The sequence below is a fragment of the Crotalus tigris genome, unplaced genomic scaffold (genome assembly GCF_016545835.1).
Source record: "Crotalus tigris isolate CLP2741 ecotype Arizona unplaced genomic scaffold, ASM1654583v1 scf7180000018923.2277400, whole genome shotgun sequence".
Taxonomy (NCBI): domain Eukaryota; kingdom Metazoa; phylum Chordata; class Lepidosauria; order Squamata; family Viperidae; genus Crotalus; species Crotalus tigris.
In genome coordinates, this window is record NW_024097276.1 from 539,291 (window position 1) to 562,770 (window position 23,480).

The 23,480-nt window shown below is 35.1% G+C and overlaps 1 protein-coding gene across 1 annotated transcript; it reads right to left on the reverse strand.

Annotated features, from left to right (window-relative positions):
* Nucleotides 1-419: 419 nt before the first annotated feature.
* Nucleotides 420-20,396, reverse strand: DIPK2A (divergent protein kinase domain 2A). Its single transcript, XM_039357424.1, has 3 exons — nt 19,542-20,396; nt 4,875-5,178; nt 420-4,068 (listed from the first exon to the last, which is right to left on the reverse strand). Exons 1-3 carry the CDS (start codon nt 20,193-20,195, stop codon nt 3,737-3,739), a joined length of 1,290 nt encoding a protein of 429 aa, XP_039213358.1. The 5' UTR covers nt 20,196-20,396; the 3' UTR covers nt 420-3,736.
* Between the last annotated feature and the right edge of the window lie 3,084 nt (nt 20,397-23,480).

Genomic DNA, 23,480 nt, shown 5'->3' on the forward strand with positions numbered 1-23,480 from the left:
TTCAGCATTTTATAGGGATTACAGTTTCTCATCCCTGTAATTTTTTTCAGAAAGCATTATTCAAAGAATCTCTTTTTTCTAGTACATATTATTGGTTCATAAGAAGAAGTATTGTTCTAACTTTTCAAACAAGTTTGTTTTCAGATCTTTGTACAGTGATATGTTAAAATGTTCCTTCTGTTGTGCCAGTGCTCAGCCCACATCCAATTATGGTTTTGGCTTTGCTGCATCTGTGTGTGTGTGTGTGTGTGTGTGTGTGTGTGAAAGTAAAAGGTTAGGCCGTGTAACATGGCAATTATGGACAAACATTTCTCTTTTAGAAAGGTGGAAAGTAACTCTTAACCAATACGCAAGGCATAGCAATTTATTGATTTGACTTCCAGAAAAGTGGTTCAATGTAAAAAAAAGAAAAGTTCAGATTTAGAGAAGCCAAGATTTTTGTTTTTAATGAGATTTAATATACCAAAAATAGTTTTAAAAACATGAAATTGATCTACTTTTTGAGAATACCATGGTAGTTTCACAAAAGTTATCTTTGTACAAACAGATCTGAAATAATATCAGAAACTCCAAAATCACAATTAAATGTATACACCTGAAATAATAGAAAATTACTATAGATCTGAAACACAGCACAGCTAAAATACTAGTTAACTTTTTTTCTGGAAGTAACATATTTAGCTACAATGTATTTAGTTTAGCAGCAATTGCTTTTTTGCACAAGATGCAGAAACTGAAATAAATTATTGGCTTTTGCTCTATCATCTCTCTGTGTGAGGAAATCCATTTCAACAGTTACTTTCACTTTCTAATAATCCTCACTTTTTGTTATGCATATTCCAGAACTGATAGTTTAACATGCAAGTGGCTTTACAACCATCAACTGTATGGCTAGTTTGTTGAGCCAATTTGTTTTCTACACAGTTAAGTTCATATCCCAAAACTTTCCAAATCTATGAAGTATACCTTCCTCTGGTTAGCTCCCAAAAAGAAGACAACAGCATATACATTCCATGTTTCACTCATTCACAGTGTTATATAAAAGCAACAGCTGTAAGGGGAAAATTCTAATCCTAATTTCTTTATGAGTGTAAATAAGGTCAAAATTCAATCCATAAATCCTAAATGTTTCTTGGCAATATTAAGGTAAAAATCTATCCTATTTCTTATTAGCATTTACTACTATACAAAGCATATAAAAGTATCTTAGTAATGTCTTTAACTACTTTTAAAAGAAATATTTTGCCCAAATTTGGGGATTTTAGTCCTGATACTTCTCTCCACAAATGAATTCTTTTTTTTCAAAAGCACTTATATTTGTTGCCATTCTTGGTGGAGTAAAAACCCTCTACAGTATTAAAATGAACTACTAGTGCATTACATTTAAGCAAAACCAAGAAAAAAAATTAAGTATTGTTTATTATTCAAGAGAAATTGTAGAAACAACCTTAATATAAAGGCACAGGAAACAGTTTTGATAACCAAATTAAACAGTTACAGTACAAAAGACATTTTTATGCACATATAAACCCCAAACATCTCATTCAAAAATATTTCACCATTATTCATGGGCAATGATTAAAAATATAAATTGTCCCTGTACAATAAATACTTGATAGGTGCAAATTGAATAAAACTTATTGCTTTCCACATAGGTGTTTTCCCTGTAGACTGAAAATTATGGATTCCTTTTATCATCAGAATCCTGCTTATCAGCACAGTATTTTAAGATGAATTTCAACCTTAAACTCCCAGGAAACATTGGCAGTTGAACCAATTCAGTAGCTGATAGTGTTGTTGTTTAAAGCCTACAGCAACAATGGTTCTTATCCATCCAGAAGTGTGGGTATTAAATTAAAATTGCAATAAAGCAAGACTTTTTGTAACAGGCTAGAGTTTAATCTCACATTTCCGTTTTGCTCAAGTGTGAACTATAGCAACATAAATACTATGAGAAGAAATTGTAACAGAATCCAGAGAAAATTAGGCAAAACTACCATTTTTTAAATAAACAGGATATTATCCAGCAAATTCTATAAATTATGTATGTAGGATACTAACATGTCTAATGTGCTCTGATTCAGCCATGTTAGAGATAAAAGAAACTACCACAGTAAGAAATTTTCCCAGGATAGAGCTCAACAACTAAATGAAAGTAACACGGTAGAGACACAATTTGCAAAGAAGCAATAGTATATGACTAAGGAAGCCAAAGAGAATAATAATAGGCCTTGCCATTTATTTTATATACCTTTAACATATTCTGCATGTTTTCAGAGCTTGGAAAACTTGGGGAGTTTTCAGCTCATTCCTACTGCTATATCCCACTTGTCCAAATACATTTTTCAGTAATGCACTTATCAGCTTTAGTATACAATTTATTCTTACTCCACCTTAAAATAATTGTAGTCAATTAATTGTTGCTATAATTAGGAATTTTTTTCAGGATCAGAACTTCATCACTCCAGTGAAGAAAACATTTACAATAGTTGCTGTAAATAAAGAAAATCATACCTTTTAAAAGTTTATTTTAGAAGTGATCCAATTTCTTCAACTCCTGATCTGCGGGAACAATTTCAGGCAAACAGTAATCATCTGAGAAAAAATAATAACTGCAACTAAACAATATGCATTGAAGCCCTCTACCATATAAATGAAGGGAGCTATTAGATAGTAAACCTCAAAATTTAAGTCCTGTAAACATTAGTTCCCAAAATTAGTAGAACTGTGACTAATACAAAATAAATGCTAACCTGCTGGGCATTTTCCCATTTGTATGTTGTTCCTAAGTTTTTAACTAGTAGTAGAATGATAATAACGGACTAAAATGTTCGTCAGTAGGCTAGTGCCACTACAGTACATTATTTTAAGCAGAGACTACACATAATTATTTTCTTTGGTTTATGATTACTATGGTAGCAAAATGTTTTTTTTAATTTTCATTTATCTAGTGCTTCTTCAACACACAAAATGTTTAGTTTTAGTCATGTTTAAAGTTGATCCATGGAAATGAGTCATTCTTTCATAGTCATGGCTGTCTTACAGCCACTATTTCTGCTGGATCAATGTAAGCATGACAGGTTCAAACTGTTTGTCTTCATTGAAATAGTTTGTATATTTCAATTCCCTGATGAACATATACTTTTATACACTGAAATGAAGTTTTCTATTTAACCAAGATGTGAAGTATTATCTGTAGTAGAAATATAAACAATTCCAACATAACTAGGTTAGGTTCACACAACATTTAAGACAGCTTTTACAAGCATATCTTTAATAAGGCATACAAACATATGAAACAAAAGGAATTCAACAACAGAATAAGAGGAATCCTGTATTCAAAAAGCACACAACATTAAATGAAAATCTAGCAGTTACAAAAACGATCAAGGACACCTTGGATTATCAGCATCTACGCAAATGCCTCTTTTGTAAGTTGTATAAGAGCAGGATAATGACATCAGAAATAAAAGCCTTTAAAACAGGCCCATATAACTTGACTTTCCAAGGAGTGTAGCATTATTACAAAACAATGAAATCTGATTGAGAAAGTGAATTCAATTATATTTTCAGTCTTCCTCTTTCAGTTAAAAGTAGTTCAAGTTGTAGTAGGATATGTAACTTTTGTCAACCTTCCTGTAGCAACAGTGTTATGCAATTTATTTTCTCATTCTGGTTGCTCTTGTTTCAGGTTCAGAACTCACTAGTCCATGTCTCCTTGTCCACCCACTATGAACTACCTCACATTATTACTTAATCGTCCAAGATATTCACGTAATTCTTTTGCAGCCTGGAATCTACCATATCGCTTCTTTGGATTGGCACATTCATCCAGCAAGGCCTCAAGTTGACCATCTTTGGCAATATCAGTTGGAGGATCATGAAGAAGTCCTCCAGAAGTGCCATGCCAGGTGGCATGTCTTGATAAAAGGTTCTGACAAATAGCATAGTAATTATGATCCACAGTGACCCGAGTGCACAAAATCTCCTTTGAGAAAGAAAGACAAGCTTCCTTATCACAGTCATCAAATTTGCTTTCATACCATACATCCCAGTTTTCAGGTTTATCTGTGAAATGCATAAAAAACACAATAGTAAGTAACAGTTTGTAACAAAACAGTCACAGGATGATGCATCTTATCATGCACTTTTAAAGTACATAATTATAAACAACATTTAAAGCTGCTTTAGCATGTTTACTATCAGATTGAAAAAAGGCACAAACGTGATTTTAAGGATGTTTGGGATATTCATATCAGTTTAAAGAAAAGGAAAGTAAATATAAAGTCTACAGGAGAACAATGTTAAAAAAATAATTTTCCTAAACTAAGTACTATAATTTCTACGAAGTTTAAGAAAACCTCTATGGCAGAGTAATTATCACTACCTAATCATCACTGTACATAGGCAAGTCAGAACATACATTGGTATGCCACCCAAAATATAATGGTTTGGGATCTACCAATCTAAAGCTTATCCTAATTTGTGATACTTTATAGAGGGTTGGTTTTTTTTTTTTTTTGTCATCTTATTGCCAGACAAATGATTGCTAAGAAGCAAAGTAGCAGAGCTATACACATTGGTTGGGATATCCACAGTACATCTTCATAATTTTTTTTACTCTAGTTACTTCCAAGGACTGAACCATTTTTATTACATATTTCATAACAGCAAAAATCCTTAATGATTGTTAAATAACCCTCTGTAACAATGAGAAATTCAAGTTATTCAAAAATAAATGCAAAAATAAAAATTATGACTATTTAAAAATCTGTTGCTGTCAGATTCACCAATCATTTTTAACTAAGGGAAGAAAAATCAAAGCATAGCTTAAATTGTTAAAAAGCCACTGAATAAAATAGAAGCCCACTTACTTTGTTTGATTAACTTTTTATCTGCCACCAAAACATTTTCAGCATCCACAATTATGACTTTTCCATCTTTAGGACCTACTGCAAAGTTGTCAAAGCTCACATCAAGGAGGTAGAGTGCAAATTCAAAGCCATTGTTTGTCAGTTGTTCTGCTATTTCCATTAATTGCCATGCCAGGTCCACTCGTTTTTCCCAAGGGGCACTGTAGTAACTCCATAGTTCTTCTCCCACATAGTTTACAGCTACCATTCTTCCACATGCTCCAAGATATTTTGCAAATGGCCATCCTTCATCAGAGGGAAAACTCTGTAATCAGAAGAACCCATTATTAAGGCTGAATACTAAATGCATTTTCACACAGCATTTTGTATAAAATCTCCATTTATTTTATGTTTACAATTGAAGCTTAAATGTGTTTTTATAGTATTTCAGTGTTATTAGCTTCCAGAATGAAAGAATTATGAAATGTATTTTCATAATCTCATAATTCTTCATCTGTCCATGTTTATTAACTCAATTAAAAATCACCTATCTACTCTAATACTACAAAATCTCTAATTTAACTACTATATTTTAAGTTCCAGCAATTTAGCACAGTAAAACTATGAACTTTACATCTTGATCACAATACCAGAGTTTCTTAACTTTATTCCTCTTCAGTGAAACACAAGTTCTGATAACACACTAGGCTGCCTATAAATATCCTAAATAAATTATTTATTTCCAGCAGGACACAACTGGCTTTGACAAAACTGCCAATCAACATTCATAGTATTTGCTTTCTCATTAAATCTAACAGATAAATTAATTTACATTTGGGCCCAGATCTGTCCAGAAAAAATAGGATTAATACACAGGTTTACTAAAATAACTAAGCACATGAAAAGCTACATGTACCATATCCAATCTCAATAAATAACTTGAAAAATGAAACTGCCAGAAAATACAGTATTTCATTTTTTTCTAAAGCTTACAGAGAAATAAAACAAAAATCCCCTTGAGGAACTATCCCAGTAATTTAAACTCTCCACTTCTCCCATAATTATATTATATTCTTTTAAGCTTGATTCCCCAGCTAGATAGGTTCTCTCATAGAGTCAGGAATTCCCTAAATTATTGGCACTGCCTTTCTTTTTCAGATATTATTGTGACTTTTAAATTATAGTTGCCTAGGTGAATCTTTACTCCAGGATTGATTTCATTTATGTGACTGAGTATTGTAATATAGTATTATGTAATGATCTACCTGTCAATTTACAAGTATAAATAATCCAATATCTCTATAATTCAATATAATTTAGATGTTTATAGGCTATTTTTAAGAATCAAGACAATTCTGAATCATTAAGAACTGACAATAAAAATATTAAGGAAAGCAAAATACTAAAAGCCAATTATAGCTAAAGCCAATTCATACAAATAAATTTTTGATTTCACAGCCCAATAAGGATAATTTATAAAAGCACACAGAAAACAAATATTCAGAACTTTCCTGAATTATCCTGAAAGGTAAGGTGTTTCATACATGACAGGAGGTCTAAAGCCATCAAAGAACCTATTATGAAATAGCTGCAACTGCTTTAGGGTTAACTGTGAAAGAGTGTAGAGTACAATTACTTGTAAATTAGACTGTATCAGATAGATGCAATTAACAACAGATAATACATATACCTGACACTGATAATACTTTGCATTCAATACAGCAAATCACAGCAATAAACAGATCCAAAGAGCAGTTTGCCAGAATAGAACTAGGGACAGCCATAATTAAAATTAAGAACAACTATCCAAGAATGTTCAGGGTCTTCAGTAATTACATACTACATGTTCCCAAACTTTTATAAATAGCAATATAAACAATCATGCATGACCACAGAGAGACATGGACATTCAATTTTAATTCTGAATATGAATAGAAGAATTCCGAGAAGCAAATAAATAACTATAATTAACAGATACTAATGGACTGCAGACAATTCAAACTTAAAACTTGAGGATGAAATAGAAAATGAATTTTCTCTCAATGTTTATCAACTTTGGTAACTTGAAGAGGGGTGAACTTCAGCTCTCAGAATTGCCCATGCTGGCTGCAGATTCTGGGAGCTGAAATCTACACATCTTCAAGTTGTCAAGGTTGAAAAACATTGTTCTGATAAACAGCCTGGCTTAGGTGGGAACATTCAGTCTGCCTTGGCTGATCTCAAAATATTCAGCAGGGTCAGATCAGTTAATGCTTTTATGAGAGACCACCAGGAATATAAGGTATGGAAAGTTAAAAGTTATTCCAGATTTAAGTAGTGGCAAACAATTTTTATATTGATTGAAGCAATTCTATTCATATGTTAAATAAACGCAAAACATACCACATCCCCAAAATTGGAACACTCCAGGAAATCTGGAGGGTTAGTTTGTCTATAGGGCCATGACGACCTGGCTGTTCCAAGGTAGGCTGGCAGTCTTTTAAAAGTAATCTTCTAAAAAGAAAGATTCTATTCCATTAAACAAGCCACACCTGGAATAGCAATCTACTGGAAAAACAGAGCATGCCAAAATTCTTCCAGCATACTGTGTTTTGTATATCGCTAACAAAATTAGTGAATCAGAGGAATGCTGTGGATATAATTTACTTGGACTTCAGTAAGGCATTTGATAAAGTAGATCACAACCTACTACTCGGTAAGATAGATAAATGTGGGTTAGACAGCATCACCATCAGATGGATTCATATCTGGCTGACCGGCCGTAGTCAGCATGTGGTCCTCAATGGAACTGTATCTACATGGAAGGAAGTGTGTAGTGGAGTGCCCCAGGGCTCTATTCTGGGGCCAGTGCTCTTCAACATCTTTATCAACGATTTGGACGAGGGGATAGATGAGGAACCCATCAAATTTGCAGACAATACCAAGCTGGCAGGAATAGCCAACACTCCAGAAGACAGGCTTAAGCTACAGGAGGATCTCAACAGACTTGAACATTGGGTGCTATCTAACAAAATGAAATTCAATGGTGAAAAAAGGTTCTACATCAGTGGTTCTCAACCTTTCTAATGCCGTGACCCCATAATACAGTTCCCCATGTTGTGGTGACCCCCAAGTGGGTGTGGCCACCAATAAGAGGGAGTAGGATAGCTAGGGAAAAGGGGAAAAAATGGCGGACAGCATGGTTTGGCGACCCCCGTGAAATGGTCATTCGACCCCAAATGGGGTCCCGACCCACAGGTTGAGAACCACTGTTCTACATTTAGGCAAGAGAAACCTAATGTACAGGTATAGTATAGGCGGGGATATCTTGCTCAATATAGTAACTGTGAGAGGGATCTGGGAGTCCTAGTGGACAATCACTTAAATAGCAGTGTTCTGCAGCTGCCAAAAAAGCCAACACAGTGCTAGGCTGCATTAACAGAGGGATAGAATCAAGATCACATGAAGTATTAATAGCACTTTACAATGCCTTGGTAAGGCCACACTTGGAATACTGCATCCAGTTTTGGTCACCATGATGTAAAAAAGATGTTGAGACTCTAGAAAGAGTACAGAGAAGAGCAACAAAGATGATTAGGGGACTGGAGGCTAAAACATATAAGGAACGGTTGCTGGAATTGGGTATGTCTAGTTTAATGAAGGACGAGGAGGGACATGATAGCAGTGCTCCAATATCTCAGGGGCTGCCACAAAGAAGAGGGAGTCAAGCTATTTTCCAAGGCGCCTGAAGGCAGGACAAGAAGCAATGGATGGAAACTAACCAAAGAGAGAAGCTACCTAGAACTAAGGAGAAACTTCCTGACAGTTAGAACAATTAACCAGTGGAACAACCTGCCTCCAGAAACTGCGAATGCTCCAACACTGTACGTTTTTAAGAAGAGACTGGACAGCCATTTATCCGAAATTGTATAGGGTTTCCTCCCTGTGCAGGGGGTTGGACTCGATGACCTCCAAGATCCCTTCCAACTTTATTATTGTTGTTGTTGTTGTTGTTGTTGTTAACATTAAGTCATAAGTACAATCGTGTTAAGCTGTACTAAGGAGGAATCATACTTTAACAGACAAATAGCCACAAGGAACAGGAATTTAATAGTTCAGTTCTTATGCAAGAATTGCATATCTCACTTTCTCATACCTATTTTAACTTAAATGTTCTATTCAGCACAAGAAAGAATGATAGAAATAAGTGTTGTTGAAATATTTTCTACTGATGATAGGTTGCTTCTATTATTTTACTATATAGTGATAAAGTAGTATCCTTTCCAGCAAATAACAACACATATGCATTTAAACTTCGAGAAGCTCAATGTTTCCTTTTCACTAGTAAATTCTAATCTATTTGCCATCAACAGCAAATATAATATGTGGCAAGCAGACACAGAGACTCACAAAACTGACGAGAAAAAAATAGTACTACTAGTATTTTTAGCACAACAATATACCACAAATGAAAAAAAGAATTACCAAAGTTTAATTGGTATATAGCAGACACTAAAAACATTATGCACTAGTATTTGTGAATTAATGTTCTAAGTCAGTGATGGCGAACCTTTTAGAGACCGAGTGCCCAAACTGTAACCCAAAACCCACTTATGCATCGTCGGGTGCCGGGTGGGTGTGGCCCATTGGGTGGGCATGGCTACAGTGGTAACGGCAGACTGGGTGGGACTAAAAAGTTTGATCAATCAATTCCAACTTTGCAAGATCTTTTTTTTTCTGGAGAGAAGTTGAAATTGACTGATTGATTGAACCTTTTTTTTTTTTTTTTTTTTTGTACACGGCAGCAGAAGCCTAAAGCAAAAAGGTTTTATAAAACCCAGCTGAAGACCTAGGACTGGGACGACGGCGCTGGTGCCCACAGAGAGGGCTCTGAGTGCCGCCTCTGGCACCCATGCCATAGGTTCACCACCACTGTTCTAAGTGGTATCTATTTATATATCATCTAAATTCAGATTTGAATTTAGGACACAGAAGATGCAGATAAAAAGCAAAGTATTTACACCATTGAGATTGCACATTAATAAGTGATGTGGTCAAATGATGTCATACTATGCACACACATTGCTTAGCACACAAATTCCACTCCCAGTTACTGTCCTTAAGCAGATACCTTAAATGCTCTTCAGTTTAAAATGAAAAAAAAAATCCAATTTTCTGCTTGCTATTCAAAATCAAGGTTAAATAAATCCATTGAAGTTGTAAAGATTTTGTTCTTATACATTACACTGGTTTTATAACTTATAATGCATATACTCATAGTTCACATCTTCCAGATCCATGTTGGATTGTTGAGAAATAAATCTACAGAGACATTTAATAGCACTCATAAAAATGATATAAATGTGCATAAATACCAGCTGAGCCAGTTCTGTGAGGTGATCAAGGTTCTAGAATAGAACTGGAAGACTGTAAGTTCTAGTCTTGCCTTAGGCATAAGGCAGGTGATCTTTAATCAGTCACTCTTTCTCAGTCCTAGGAAGGAGGCAATGGTAGTCCTTGACTTACAACCATTTGTTTAGTGTTTAGACAATGGCACTGAAAAAAGTGACTTATGACTGTTTTTCACATAATAATTGCAGCATCTTCATTGTCACATGATCAAAATTTTGGATACTTGGCAACTGGCATATATTTATGATTACAGTGTCCCAGGGGTCAAGTGATCATCTTTTGTGACCTTCTATCACAGTGGTGGCGAACCTATGGTACGAGTGCCAGAGGCGGCATTCAGAGACCTCTCTGTGGGCACATGTGCCGTTGCCCCAGACTTGCCTCCCCCCGCGACCCCCTCCTCAGCAGCAGCCCCCCTGGAGAGTTGCCTCCGAGCGTGGCCCACGCAGAGCAGTGCAGTCAAGGATATGGCAGCCAGGCAGCGTAGACAAGACTCTGCCCTCATGCCCCATCGCGCACAGTTGATGCTACAGGGTGCAGGCAGAGGGCATGGTCGCCATGGTGCTGCTGGGCGATCTGTGGCGGGCCCTGAGGCAGTGAGTGGCCCTGTAGGCAGGCAGGCAGGCGGTGGAATGGGGGGGGACAGTTTTGGGGCACTCAGTCTCTAAAAGGTTCATCATCACTGTTCTATCAGACAAAGTCACTTAATAACTATGTTATGAATTTAACAACTATGGTAAGAAAGGTAATAAAATGGAGCAAAACTCATTATAAACTGTCTTGCTTAGCAACAAAAATTTTGAACTCAACTATGGTCATAAATTGAAGACTATCTGTACTTTTGAAATCTTGCCAAGAAAATTGTATGGATATACAATATTGAAAGACACCAAAATACACATATGCACACACAACCATATTACTGTATTAATTGTTCAGGCTCAAATTTAACAGTTCAACAATGAAAATATCATCATTTCCTACAGATACACAATGATTTTATGGTTAATAAAATATTGCTGCAAGCTATTTATGAACTCAATTTCTCTATCATATATTTTTTAATTTTTTTGTCTTTTCATTCTTGTATAACGTTTGACATTCAATTTTTTCAAGAATCTTAATTTCTTAATTATTTATATCTGTAAATTGTACATGTGGTAATTGTCTGTGTAATCTACTATTAATATTCTTATAGGCCGATCTATAAATATTCATAGTTGTATTATCAAACCTACATTAGATTTTTTTAAACCAGCTTTTATTTATATACAGCAGGCATATCAAACTCGTGACGTATTGCGACTTTTCCCCCATTGCCAGCAATGGGGTAGGTGCGGTTTCGGTGTGACACATCCGGCTTGTAGGCCGGCAGTTTGACATGCCTGATATACAGTATGTATGTATATTAATTCAAGGTAGCAAACAAACCTAATAATCCAACCTATGTCCCCCATGATAACAACCCAGTGAGTTGAGTTGAACTGAGAGAGACTGACTATATTATTTTTTTAAATTAATATAAACATAACCATATTTCTTGTTACATCATGACATTTTCAGTTAACAAGCCCTCTACGTCAACACTATTTATTTTCATAAAAATGAACGAACAAAATGTGTGATTTCTGGGAAGATCACATGCAAGGCTATAAGATTTAATCATTAATAAAATAAAGATGAAATCTTTTGAGGTCCCTCCTTGGAATGGTCATATGTGGTCTCGCTAATTGCAGAATCTTTAGATGAACATTAATAGTTAAAAGAAATTACAAAAACAAAGCAGGATGTTTAAGAGGCTTAACCAAATTTGAAAATCTTGCAACACAAAACCCAGAATTACTGGGCCTTATTCATAAGTTGTAGAACTGAGCAAATCAAAATTGTACAATTAAATTAATGAAGAATTTAAATAGAACTGATAGGCAATAATGGGAAAACAAATATCACATTTACTGTAAATATTACCAAACAAAACTGGTAATACACTATTTCAATGCTGATTCCAAAAATAGGCAACTCATGTTCAAATTTGGAAATGAAATTATTTTTTTGTTATAATTGGAAGAAATATTACAAAGCACAAAATACTGTAAGATAATTCACTACAGAATAAAACAAATCTTAACTATTAATTTTTGTGTCCTGCCAGTTGTATTTTAGTTAAATATTAGTAAACTTTGATATTCTATAAAATATATAGAGTTGATCTTGCACTTGAACAAAGCTGGCAGGTACATTTTCTTTCTGGAAATCATATATAATTTTGCCTTAGTAGAAAGAAATACTAAACCTCTGGAATATGCATCAATATCAACAATTATGTTGCATTTAGCTGTAAAAATATTAAACCAAGAAAGGTACCTCGACCAGATGGATTATCAAGTGCTTATTCTATATGCTGTGAGGATGAAATTTTGCAACAAACACAATGAATGCTTTCTTAGAGGGAAAAAAGATGTCAGACCATTGAAAGAGGCAAATATAGCACTAATACCTAAATAATGACAAGATTTGACTTTAATGAGAAATTATAGACTGATAACATTATTGAATAATGATTACAAATAGTTTAAAACAATTCTAGCTGATAAATTGAAAATAATTTTGCAAGAATTTATTCGTGAAGATCGATGTGGATTTTTATCTAAAAGACAGTTAAAGGATAAAGTTAGAAAGGTTTTCGACAGGCCTTTGAACTGAATAATGTTATCTGTCTATAATTCTTGTTCAAGATACTGAGAGAATTTTGTAAAATAAATAAGATCAATTTATACTTCATACAAAGCACAAATATACCGTATATGCTGGCGTATAAGGTGACTTCTGCAAGCACTAAAATTGGCGCCAAAGACAGGGGTCGTCTTATACGCCGAGTCGTCTTATACGCCGGAAATACTGGTAGTTTCCGGCGTATAAGACGACGTTCTAGGAATGCGGCTCGGCGACAAAGATGGGGGTCATCTTATACGACGGGTTGCCTTGTACGCCGGCATATACGGTAAATGTAAATGTAAGGTCTAACAAAACTATGTGATATACAAAAAGGAACAAAACAATGCTCCCTGTAATTCTCTTTATTTTGGTTCTTGAAATACTAAATAGAGGCATAAGATGAGAGGTCTATGGGAGTAAAAGTTAAAACAGAGACTCATAAGACCTATTGCAGTAACTTGGTGTTGATTTCAGAAGATTCCTTAAAGGAAATTGAATGGGTAAATTAACAAAAAAATATGTTAATGAATGGATTAAAAGAATTTGATGTGTTAGCAGGGTTGAATATTAACAGTTGTCAAAAATGTTAATGAAAATGAAAATATAAGAATTGATGAATAAAATGAATTTTAAGATTGAGAAGAAGGTAAAATACTTGGGTATCACTATGACAAATATGAATTGTATATTATTTTAAAATACTTGTATAAATCCAGTGAAAGCCAGCAAGATTCAGTAATTACTTCCTGTAAGCGTCATGGTGAGCATACATCTTTGCTGACTTTTACTGGATAGCAAAACAGAATTTGTGAGAGAAATCACCACTGAATGTGGAATCCAAGATAGTATAATCTCTCCAGATTCCGAACAAGGAGTGATTGTTGAGATTATCCTTATGACTCTGGGTAGTTACTCCTTCTGAATAAAGTGAGGAAACTGCCATTTTTATGGTCAACTTATGAGTAAAGTCGCTGGGAGTCAGGATTACATCAAGCACACACTCACAAAAACTCAATGGATCCTTTTATCTCTCTCTCTCTTTCTCTTTGTGTGTGTGTGTGTGTGTGTGTGTGTGTGTGTGTGAGAGAGAGAGAGAGAGAGAGAGAGAGAGAGAGAGAGAGAGAGATTAAGACCCTTCAAACCAGTACAAGGTCTGACTGTATATATTGTGTCGTTTTCTGTGTCCTTAAAAGGGTGTAATTTTTTAAAAAAAAAGTTTTAAAAAATATGATCTTTTTAGTATGCAGCAAATATATGCTTAGCATATAGATATTGAAAAGTTAATAACATATTAAGAATCCAGAGAATTTGGGATTATACTTTTAAATTTTTTATAAGATATTTTCTCATAGGAAAATGGAGATTGTTTTCTTTTTTAAAAAAAAAATGTTAAGGAAACTTTGAAGGCTGGATACTAAAGCGATGAGATAATGAAAATGAAACAGAAATCCTTAGTGCAAACTTTTAAATACCTCTACCTCTCAATCACATTTCTTTAGAGATGATGATAAACTACTAAAATTGAAGAAGGGAGAAGTTATTTCTCTTGTCTTCCTTTTTCCTTTTTCACACTCCCTTTTTTCCTTTATTTTTTCTGTTTGTATATTTTGTATTCTATAATTGATTTTTCTTCTCTTCATTTATAATTCTTAATAAAAATATTTTAAAAAATTATGTAAGGGCATGGAATGAAATTAAAAAAAATAAGATGGGAGAAACTACAGTTGTCTTTGCTGGGAAGAATTTCTGTGGTTAAGATTGCCTAGAATGTATTTATTTGTTTCATACAAAAGCTGTTTTTAACAACCGATGCATCATTTAAGTAGTGGCAAGTAAAAAAACAAGAGTTAAATACAAGGTGTTACAATATCAGAAGGGAAGTATTGGGTTTACCCTGTTTTTCAGCTTGTTGTTTGACTTGGATAAAGGAGTGGATACTATGAGAAATAGAAGACTTTTATAGTTAGAAGAACCCAACCTAGTTTGGGTGGCATGGATGCCTATGGTACAATACAGTTAAGGTTAATGTAAATTTTAAAAATCAATATGTCTGAAATGAAATGAAATATTATTAATATAAAAAGATATAACACCTTTCTGAGTTTCAGAACGAACAGCATTTTACTGACAAGAAATAATAAGCAAATGCAAATGGCTAACATACCCTAAGAAACTAGAATTTTGTCAAGGGGAATATAAGATTAAAAACAAGAGAAGACCTGCTGCGGACTGATATGATTGTTAATGGTTTTCTTATTTAAAGATTTAAATAAGAATTAAAGTAAATAAAGGAATTTATGATTTGAATACTAGAAGACTGAATTTGAAATAAAACTGTAGAAATGATGACATATTGTTAAAACATATGAACTTTTATTGAAATTTGAAACAGATGTAAAATAATATATGATAAAGTGGACAGGTGACCAACAAAAAGGACATTTTACCATGTTCGATGGACTTGTAAAAAAGCCAGAAAGTTTTTGATCAAATACATACATTAATTCAGAGGATTTTAAAGATTAATATACTACTGAAGTAGGATTCTTTTCTTTTGGGATTAGCAGACAAACAGTTGAAAAAATGTCATGTAATTTTATTCTATACATGATAACCCGAGTGAGATAATACATGCACAAAGATTCAAAGAATCAGAACTACCCACAATGAAGATGGAACTTGCAGAAATGGCCAAGGTGATTTCTTTGATTAAAACAAAAATACTTGTGTTTATTTCAGACTGGAAATCCCTTATAGATTTTTTTTGTGTGGAAAAAAGTGAACTTGATTAATGGATTTAATCATTAAATATGATAAATTATAGAAATATGAGTTATGGTGTAACAGAGCAAGAGATAAATTTATAATTGTACATATAATTGCTGTATAGAAAACCATAAACTACTTCTTTGTAGTTTTTTTGCTTTTGCACTTTTAGTTCTCTGATTTTTTTCTTTTTCTTACTTTATTAGTTTCTATTAGTATATCTTTGTATTTTTAATAAAATTATATTTAAAAAATAACTTGCAATTTAAAAACAAGCTAATATAAAAATTACATCATGCTTATTTCATTATAAGGATTCACCTCAAATCTGATAGAAATTTCAATTATTCTGACGATTTCTGTCATATTCATTACTTTTGTTTGCAGTACTATGTATACATTTCATACTAAGAAAAGTTACAATCTTATATGTAGTATTAATTTATAATTCTGAAAAAAATCTTCATTGAAATATTTTTGTGCATCTCTATTTTTTCCTTTTTTTAATTGTGCAGTTAAACAGCTGTTAAAATAATTTTAACAAAAGATGCAAATGATAAAAATTCATATAATAGAATGAACACACGTAACTTTTTTGCACAATCCACCAGAATTTTAGACCAATGTTTGCAACTTTAGATACTGCACTGAGTTTATTCCATATATTTATTCTTTCATTTTTAGCTGTAACATGTTCCAAAAAACAAGTGCTTATAAATAATAAATCTCTTTCACAGAACTGTTCAAGCAAATTTGTCCCATTAATTTGCAAAACATTTCTGAAAATTAATTTTTATCACTAAATATAAAGCAATGCTTTTTAAAGAAAACAAAATCCGTCTATTGTGAAATCATGCACAAATCTATAATTGTGCATTGCACAACCTAATTGGATTACTGAAACCTAAATATATTATGAAGAATCAGCCAAAGACCCAGTGAGATTAGTATCCTACTTCCAATTATAGCCTACAAAAATATTTCATAGAAATTAACTTAGAATGCTTTATCAAGTAACAGAATCACAAACTGTTAGCCATTTATACAATTCTAAATTATTGTTTAGTTTTGACTCTGGGAGCAAATGCAATCTACAAACTATTGTTGCTAATGCACTGCCATTTCTTCTTAAGCACCAATCAACTATTAAATCTTTATGTAACTGTATTATAGTATTAACTTTCAAAGTATTTCTTAAGATGAATCTGGCTAATGTCCAATTACTTGATTATAAGGTCTCTTTAACCCTTTAGTCAATATTCACAATGATAATGTATCATGATTGCATAAGCTAACTGGATGAAGACACAAAAATGTGCATTTTGGATAATGTGGTATTATCCATCACTAGCCAGAAATATTCTGACTAAGGCACATTGCTAACATGAAAATGACATAGTAGTCCTGATACCTGGATTATAGGCAACTGAAATAATATATACACAAATAACAAATCCTCATGTATACTAAAGAATACATAAAATACTTAGCTTTTCAAAACAATTTTTTGTTAATGTGAAATCTTTTAGACTTTTTAAAAAGAAACATATTTAAATAAATTTCAGTAGAAGTTCTTAAGCAATGCAAAGGCTTAAATGGTAGAGTTATTTCTGGACAGATAATTATGTACCTATATTATATGGAGGTATCTTGAATGTATTTAAATCCCTTTACCAAATTGTTTCAAAACAGGAAACAAGAAAAAAATATTAGGTCTAACTCTAACCTAACCAAGCTTTATATTCTATATCCTCCAAAATAAAATCATTTACACTATCTCTGCCTTACTACCTCAGTTAATCAAACAATAAGCATGTATTATTTCTTTCAGTATCTAAAGTATTGTTTTCATGCAGAACCAACTTCTTTAATGATTCTTGCAAATTATTTCTGTTAATCTACCGTATTTACAATAATCATATTTTAAAGATTAGATCATAATAACTGAAGAAATAGTTATCAAGCTTTTAATTCAAGAATTTTAACTATGCGGAACTTTTGCACATACAAAAGCATAAAAAGTTAATGTGAAAGGAATCTGCAAGAAAAATCACAATAGAAGTCTTATCAGCTATGTTTGGGGGAGAAGAACACTAAGTTAATGACATCCTTTAAAAATAGTTAGAAATATACAAACTGTTACATATCAAGTTACTATACAAACTGTTACATATCAAGTCACTAAGTACTCAGCAGAGCACAAGCTGTTTCAGTAGACCATTATGTTGTCAACCATCCCTTTTTTGTCAACAATTCCAGTAACTGAAAGTGACTTAACCATTATTTCACAAACATATTGCCTTTTAGAAACTATGGTATGAAAGATATATAAAATTGTACATTAGAGAAATTTAATTATTGCATTATACTTATGCAGATAATATGTGCACAATAAAATGTATTTTGTTCAATGACCACCTATATAATTCCAGTCTCAGTTTCTATCCTCCATGTTAAATATTTCTGATGACAAAGAACATATTCCTCACAAGTGAATAACTAAAATAATGAATACATTGTGTCAAATAAGTCATATTTCTAAATAAATTAGATCTATACTGCCATAATTTTTACTATTCTGTATAGCACTGTCTGATAGTACTGTTCTGAAATGTAACTGGAATTACTGAATTTGATGCCTGAATACTTAATACTTAATGTCTAACAATCATGATTAACTGAATGAATGCTATGTTAACATTACTGAAGCCTCAAACAAGAGGACACTTTTCATTTTTTGGCTGTCCCTATAAGCTTATTACATGAGAAACAAGTTTCAAGCACTAATAATTGCTGGAAAGAAATGGAAGTTTACCAAAAAAGAAGTTATGAACAAAGAGACATACCCAAGAAGATTAAGATACATTTCAATACATGGTAAATAATGAAAATACAATTATATCCACAGATTATGCTGTAATGGAATCTCAGAGAAGGAATTATATTTTACCACTCTAACAATATTTTTTCAGTTTCAATAAGTTTCAACTGATTACATTAGCATTCAAATACACTATTTGGGACATATTCAGTCATTTAAATATTTTGTCTACATTGTCTCAAGTTGCTTAGTATATTCACAATCTACTGTTGTCTATTCTATGTTCTGAAGAAGACATTAAAAGCCAGATACTCAATATCTCAATGCACAAATAACTCTAACGAATGCAAAACAGTTTCAGTTGTGATTTAAGGCTTTTGGGGGCATTTCTACATCCAAAATGCCATTTAACACCTGAATTCAAGGGGCACTTAAAGTATGTAAAAAATGAGTTCAATTTTCATTAAAACACCTGGCATATGAGAAGCAATTAAGATGTAAAATTGTACCAATTCTAAACATACACATTTAAGAAGTCCTAAAATCAGCTCCTGCACAGCAATGAGTGTCAAATTTGATATTCTATCCAAGAAGGAAGATGGCAAAGAGAAAACCCATACTGTACTTTTAAAACCTTGAGGCACCTTACCAAATCTGAGAAGGCTTATACAAGCAATGGATGGGTAAGCCTTCAAAATATTAGAAGATACTGAAGATATACTGATACTGCTCCTACTATAGCTAAAATTGTTTCTGATCTCGACATTATGAGGCAGGGAAACTAGGGCTTCACCTACAGATGGAGGGGAAATCCCTAGAAGACCGCATGTTGGCCTGACTCAACCAGGTTTACGCTAAATCTTTAAATCCCTCCTCGGCCATCCTTTTGCAGTCGTTTTCACACAAGCATTAGCCGACGTGCAATTCAGCGACCTGGGAAGAGGACGGCAGGCGGGGAGGCCAAGGGGGAAGACCCGGCAGCGGCGATCCCTTACCTGAAGCACGAGAGGCTCCGGATTGAAGGCGAGCGTAATGAGCAGCTGCATGCGCTCCGACTCCTTCAGGTTGCGGAGCAGAAAACTGCCCGAGTCCTTGGTCTCGGCGTAGCGACGGACGACGCGGTCGAGGAGGCGCTGCGAGGGACAATGCACCAGGTCCGACCAACCTTCCACGACGTCGGGAGTTAGAAGTCGGACGTCGCCGTTGATGCTGGCGAACTCGGTGGCGTGCAGGGCCTGGAGCAAGTCGCAGCGTCCCCTGCCGGTGGCGCGCCGGCAGATCTTAGCGTCGATGTCGGCAAGCTCCCGCGCGGAACCCAAGCGCTTGAGCACGACCCGGCGGCTGCCTTCGCGGGGCTCCCCATACCGAGCGAAGTACACGTTCTTGACGTTGAGGAAGTCGAGGAGGCGCAGGCGGCCCCAGCTCTCCAGCCGCAGCTGTCCGTTCAAGAACTTGCGGCACCAGCTGGTGCCCCAGCAGGCCGGGCACTTGTTCAGCTGCAAGAAGCGCCGCTCGGCCAGCTCGTTGCGTTGCAGAGAGGCCAGCAACGAAGGCGAATTGAGGGCCAGCGCCGCCGCCAGGATACCCAGTACCGCCAGCTTCACGTAGCGGTATAGCCGCCCCAACTTCAGCGACACCAGCCGGAGCATCGTCCGCCGACGCCACCGACCGACCAACTGGCCGGCCGGCCGGACCAGCCGGCGGGGCACCCCCCTTGCTGGCACTGCCTCCTGTCCTTTCGCGCCCCGCACTTCCCACGCTGCAGCGCCAGCGCCGATAAACTCTCCACAGCGAGGCTCGCCTGATAAAAACCAGCCAAGTTACGGAGGGGAGGGGGAGGGGAGGTGAAGGGGCGGTGCCGAGGCCGCCGCCGAGAGCCCGCCGGACAGGCCGCCCCGCCCCTTTCGAGGGGAGGAGCTCCAGCAATCACCGCTGCCATACTGGCGCTACGGCGCGCGCCTCCGATCCGAATGGAGGCGCGTGAAGGGTTAGGTTCGGGCGAGGTTGCGGGCTAGCAGGGAAGGGAAGACGGCGGTTCTTTCCTTCTTATAACTCTGCACGGAGGGAGAAGAAGCAACTCCTGTATTCTTCCCCGTATCGGTTTGAAAAAGGGGAGAATAGAAGGAAGGCGCAGCTGGAGAGGCTCTTAATAGTGGAGGGGGGGGCATAAGAGGGTGTGGCTTTGCGCGAGCGCGCTCCGAACGGGACGGGGAAATGGTTTGTGGTGCCCCTCATTATGTCCTAGATCCCGCTGCATGATAATGTGGTGTCTCTTGAGCGGTTTTTTTTTTTTTTTTTTTAATTCCCGGTCTGTTAAGGGGGAATGAGCTGTAGTAGGGGAAATAAGCCACGTCCGCCATGTTGCCTTTATTGGAATAGGAGGGGGTCAGGGGCACTGGGGCTGATGCTCCCCGCTGTCTTGACCTTTGGTAATTGGCCGGGAGCAATACATTTGAACATCTTCCCCATTAAAACCGTGCGAATGAGGGAGCGGGCCATAATCGTCCTCGTACTTTTCCAGCTCACCCTTTGCCCCTCTCAGCCTGCCGTTCCTTACCCTCGAAGACTGCTAAAACTCGTAGCTGACCAAAGCAGCTCTGGGTTTCCGCGGAAATCAGCCTCGCTGCACTGAAGCGGGAGTTGTTTTTACAAAGAGGAATTAGGATTGTGTGTGATAGAAGAATATTTGGGAAACTTAAATATATGTCCCACATTTATACTGAGTCACACTTATAGGCTGTCCAAATGATGGGAAAACTAGTTCCTCTTAACTCCCAGGTGGGAGAAAAAAGGTATGTTTTAGGAGCAGACTAAGACATTTGTGCCATGGTGGGTTTAAAATCAGGATGTTTTATTTATGTATGTATATGTATTGATTTTATTCCACTACCACACAAAATTATTTAAACAAAACTCCCTTGTGTACATAGTTATCCAAATATGATTAGCAAGACTGGAAATCCGGTTGGTCTACTATTTGTTACATATATATTCTGCCAGGTACCAGGTTTTCAAAATGATGTTCATAATTTTATTTGCACAACAACCCTATGAGGTTAGGTTGGATTGAGAAGGTGAATGTGCTCAACTAGTGAATTTCCATGGCTGAGATTTAGCACATCAGCATTTTAACCATCTCACCAGACAGAATGTGGGTTGGTTAGAATTATTTTCACATGCAATGCTTAGTTAGCAATTTGCAATTAGTTAGCAAGTATATACTATCTTAAGTGACACCTGTAATAATAGCCATGGTAATTTTAGGAAATTACTTTGTATCGTATGTGAAAATCTGACTGTTAACTTGTCACATTCTACTTAAAGTGTTACAGAACCTGTATTCCATTAAATTACATTTTTTTCACTAAAAGATTTCAAAATGCATACGTTTTGGTTATGTACATACAACTCCACCTTGAACAAACTATAGTTACACAAAAATATTAATGGCAAGAACCATCGTTAAGCAGTCTGTATTGCCTATGACACAAGTGTCAAACTCGCTACCTGACATGACGTATTGCGACTCTTTTTGCACTGTCAGCAATGGGGTGAGCATGGCTTTGGTATAATGAAACCAGCTCCTGGGCCAGCAGTTTGACACCCTTGGCCTATGGGATGCTTTAAATAAAGAAAGCTGATATTATCCTCCATGTAAATTTTTTAAATCTTAGGCATATGATTCAATATCAGTGAACAAGATTAAGAAGTAACCTTGCCTGAGGTAGCAAAGATCTTGTATTTTCATTGCTGCAAGTAAAGTGAGTGTGTGTGAGAGAGAAAGAGGTCTATGCAGGTTAATTTCTTATATTTGGGATTTCAATGTTGAAATGTTCAAAGCAACTATATTAAGGATATTGGGTTTTCAGTTTGCATGAAATAATTGAATATATGGAGAATATATGGAGGTCCGTAAATAAGTAAAAGAATAGTATTAGCTCAGTTTAGGTAATATTAGTACACATACAAACATAATATGGCAAATTCCTGTTTTCCATTTTTTATTACTTGTTTTTCCTTGGGAAGGGACAAATGATTGTGACCAAACTAAAGAAATACAAATGACATATTGAGTTGTAGCAATTATCTTATTTTAAAAAAAGATATTTGATAGATGCCTAAGTAAAAATATTTCTATTTTGCAGTCACAAAGTATAGCTATAGTATTCCTTCTGTAATTACTAACTGTAGCTATGATTCTGTTTACGTAACCCTTAAATTTATGTCAGTTCTTCAGAATAGCTTTAATAGCTTGCTACATTCAAATGGGAAATAATAATTTTGATTATTCTAGTAACAATTGTATTGGTTCATAGTTATTTTATAGAGCTTTAACTCATCCTTGATAAACTGCTTGGAATTGTGCCTCAAAACAAATTTTAGAATCAAAATTTTGTATCTGATGAGGGAAACATAATATGAAACTCTTCTGTAAATCTCAAGTCTTGCTTGAACTTGAATCCATTAACATTTGAAGTAATATTCTTGAACACTGAATATATGAAATGTTTTTTCCAGTGCTAATTTCAGTCCAAAGTGCATATTTGCATCATATTAAACAAGTTCAAATAGCACCATATGTCGATGAGAATTAAAATTGAAGATTAAATACATATACACTGCCTTCATGAACTTATGTTTGGAATTTAATTAGTAATCTGTTCCTTTCAATTGTAATAGTACAACCAAAGTAATTCTTCACTTATGTTGTATTTTTTCTAGTACTTTCTCTTTGAGTTTTAACTATTGCATATCTCTGTATTTTTTTACTTGTTTCTACATTTTTATACTGTGTCCAAACTATCTTGTCAACATTAATCTTTAAAAATATTTTTACTTTATATGTGTCTGACTTTTAATTTAAAAATTATCATGATCAAAGGCTTTCATAATTTCATTTTTCTCTTCATTTCTCATTCCCAAAAATAAAACTC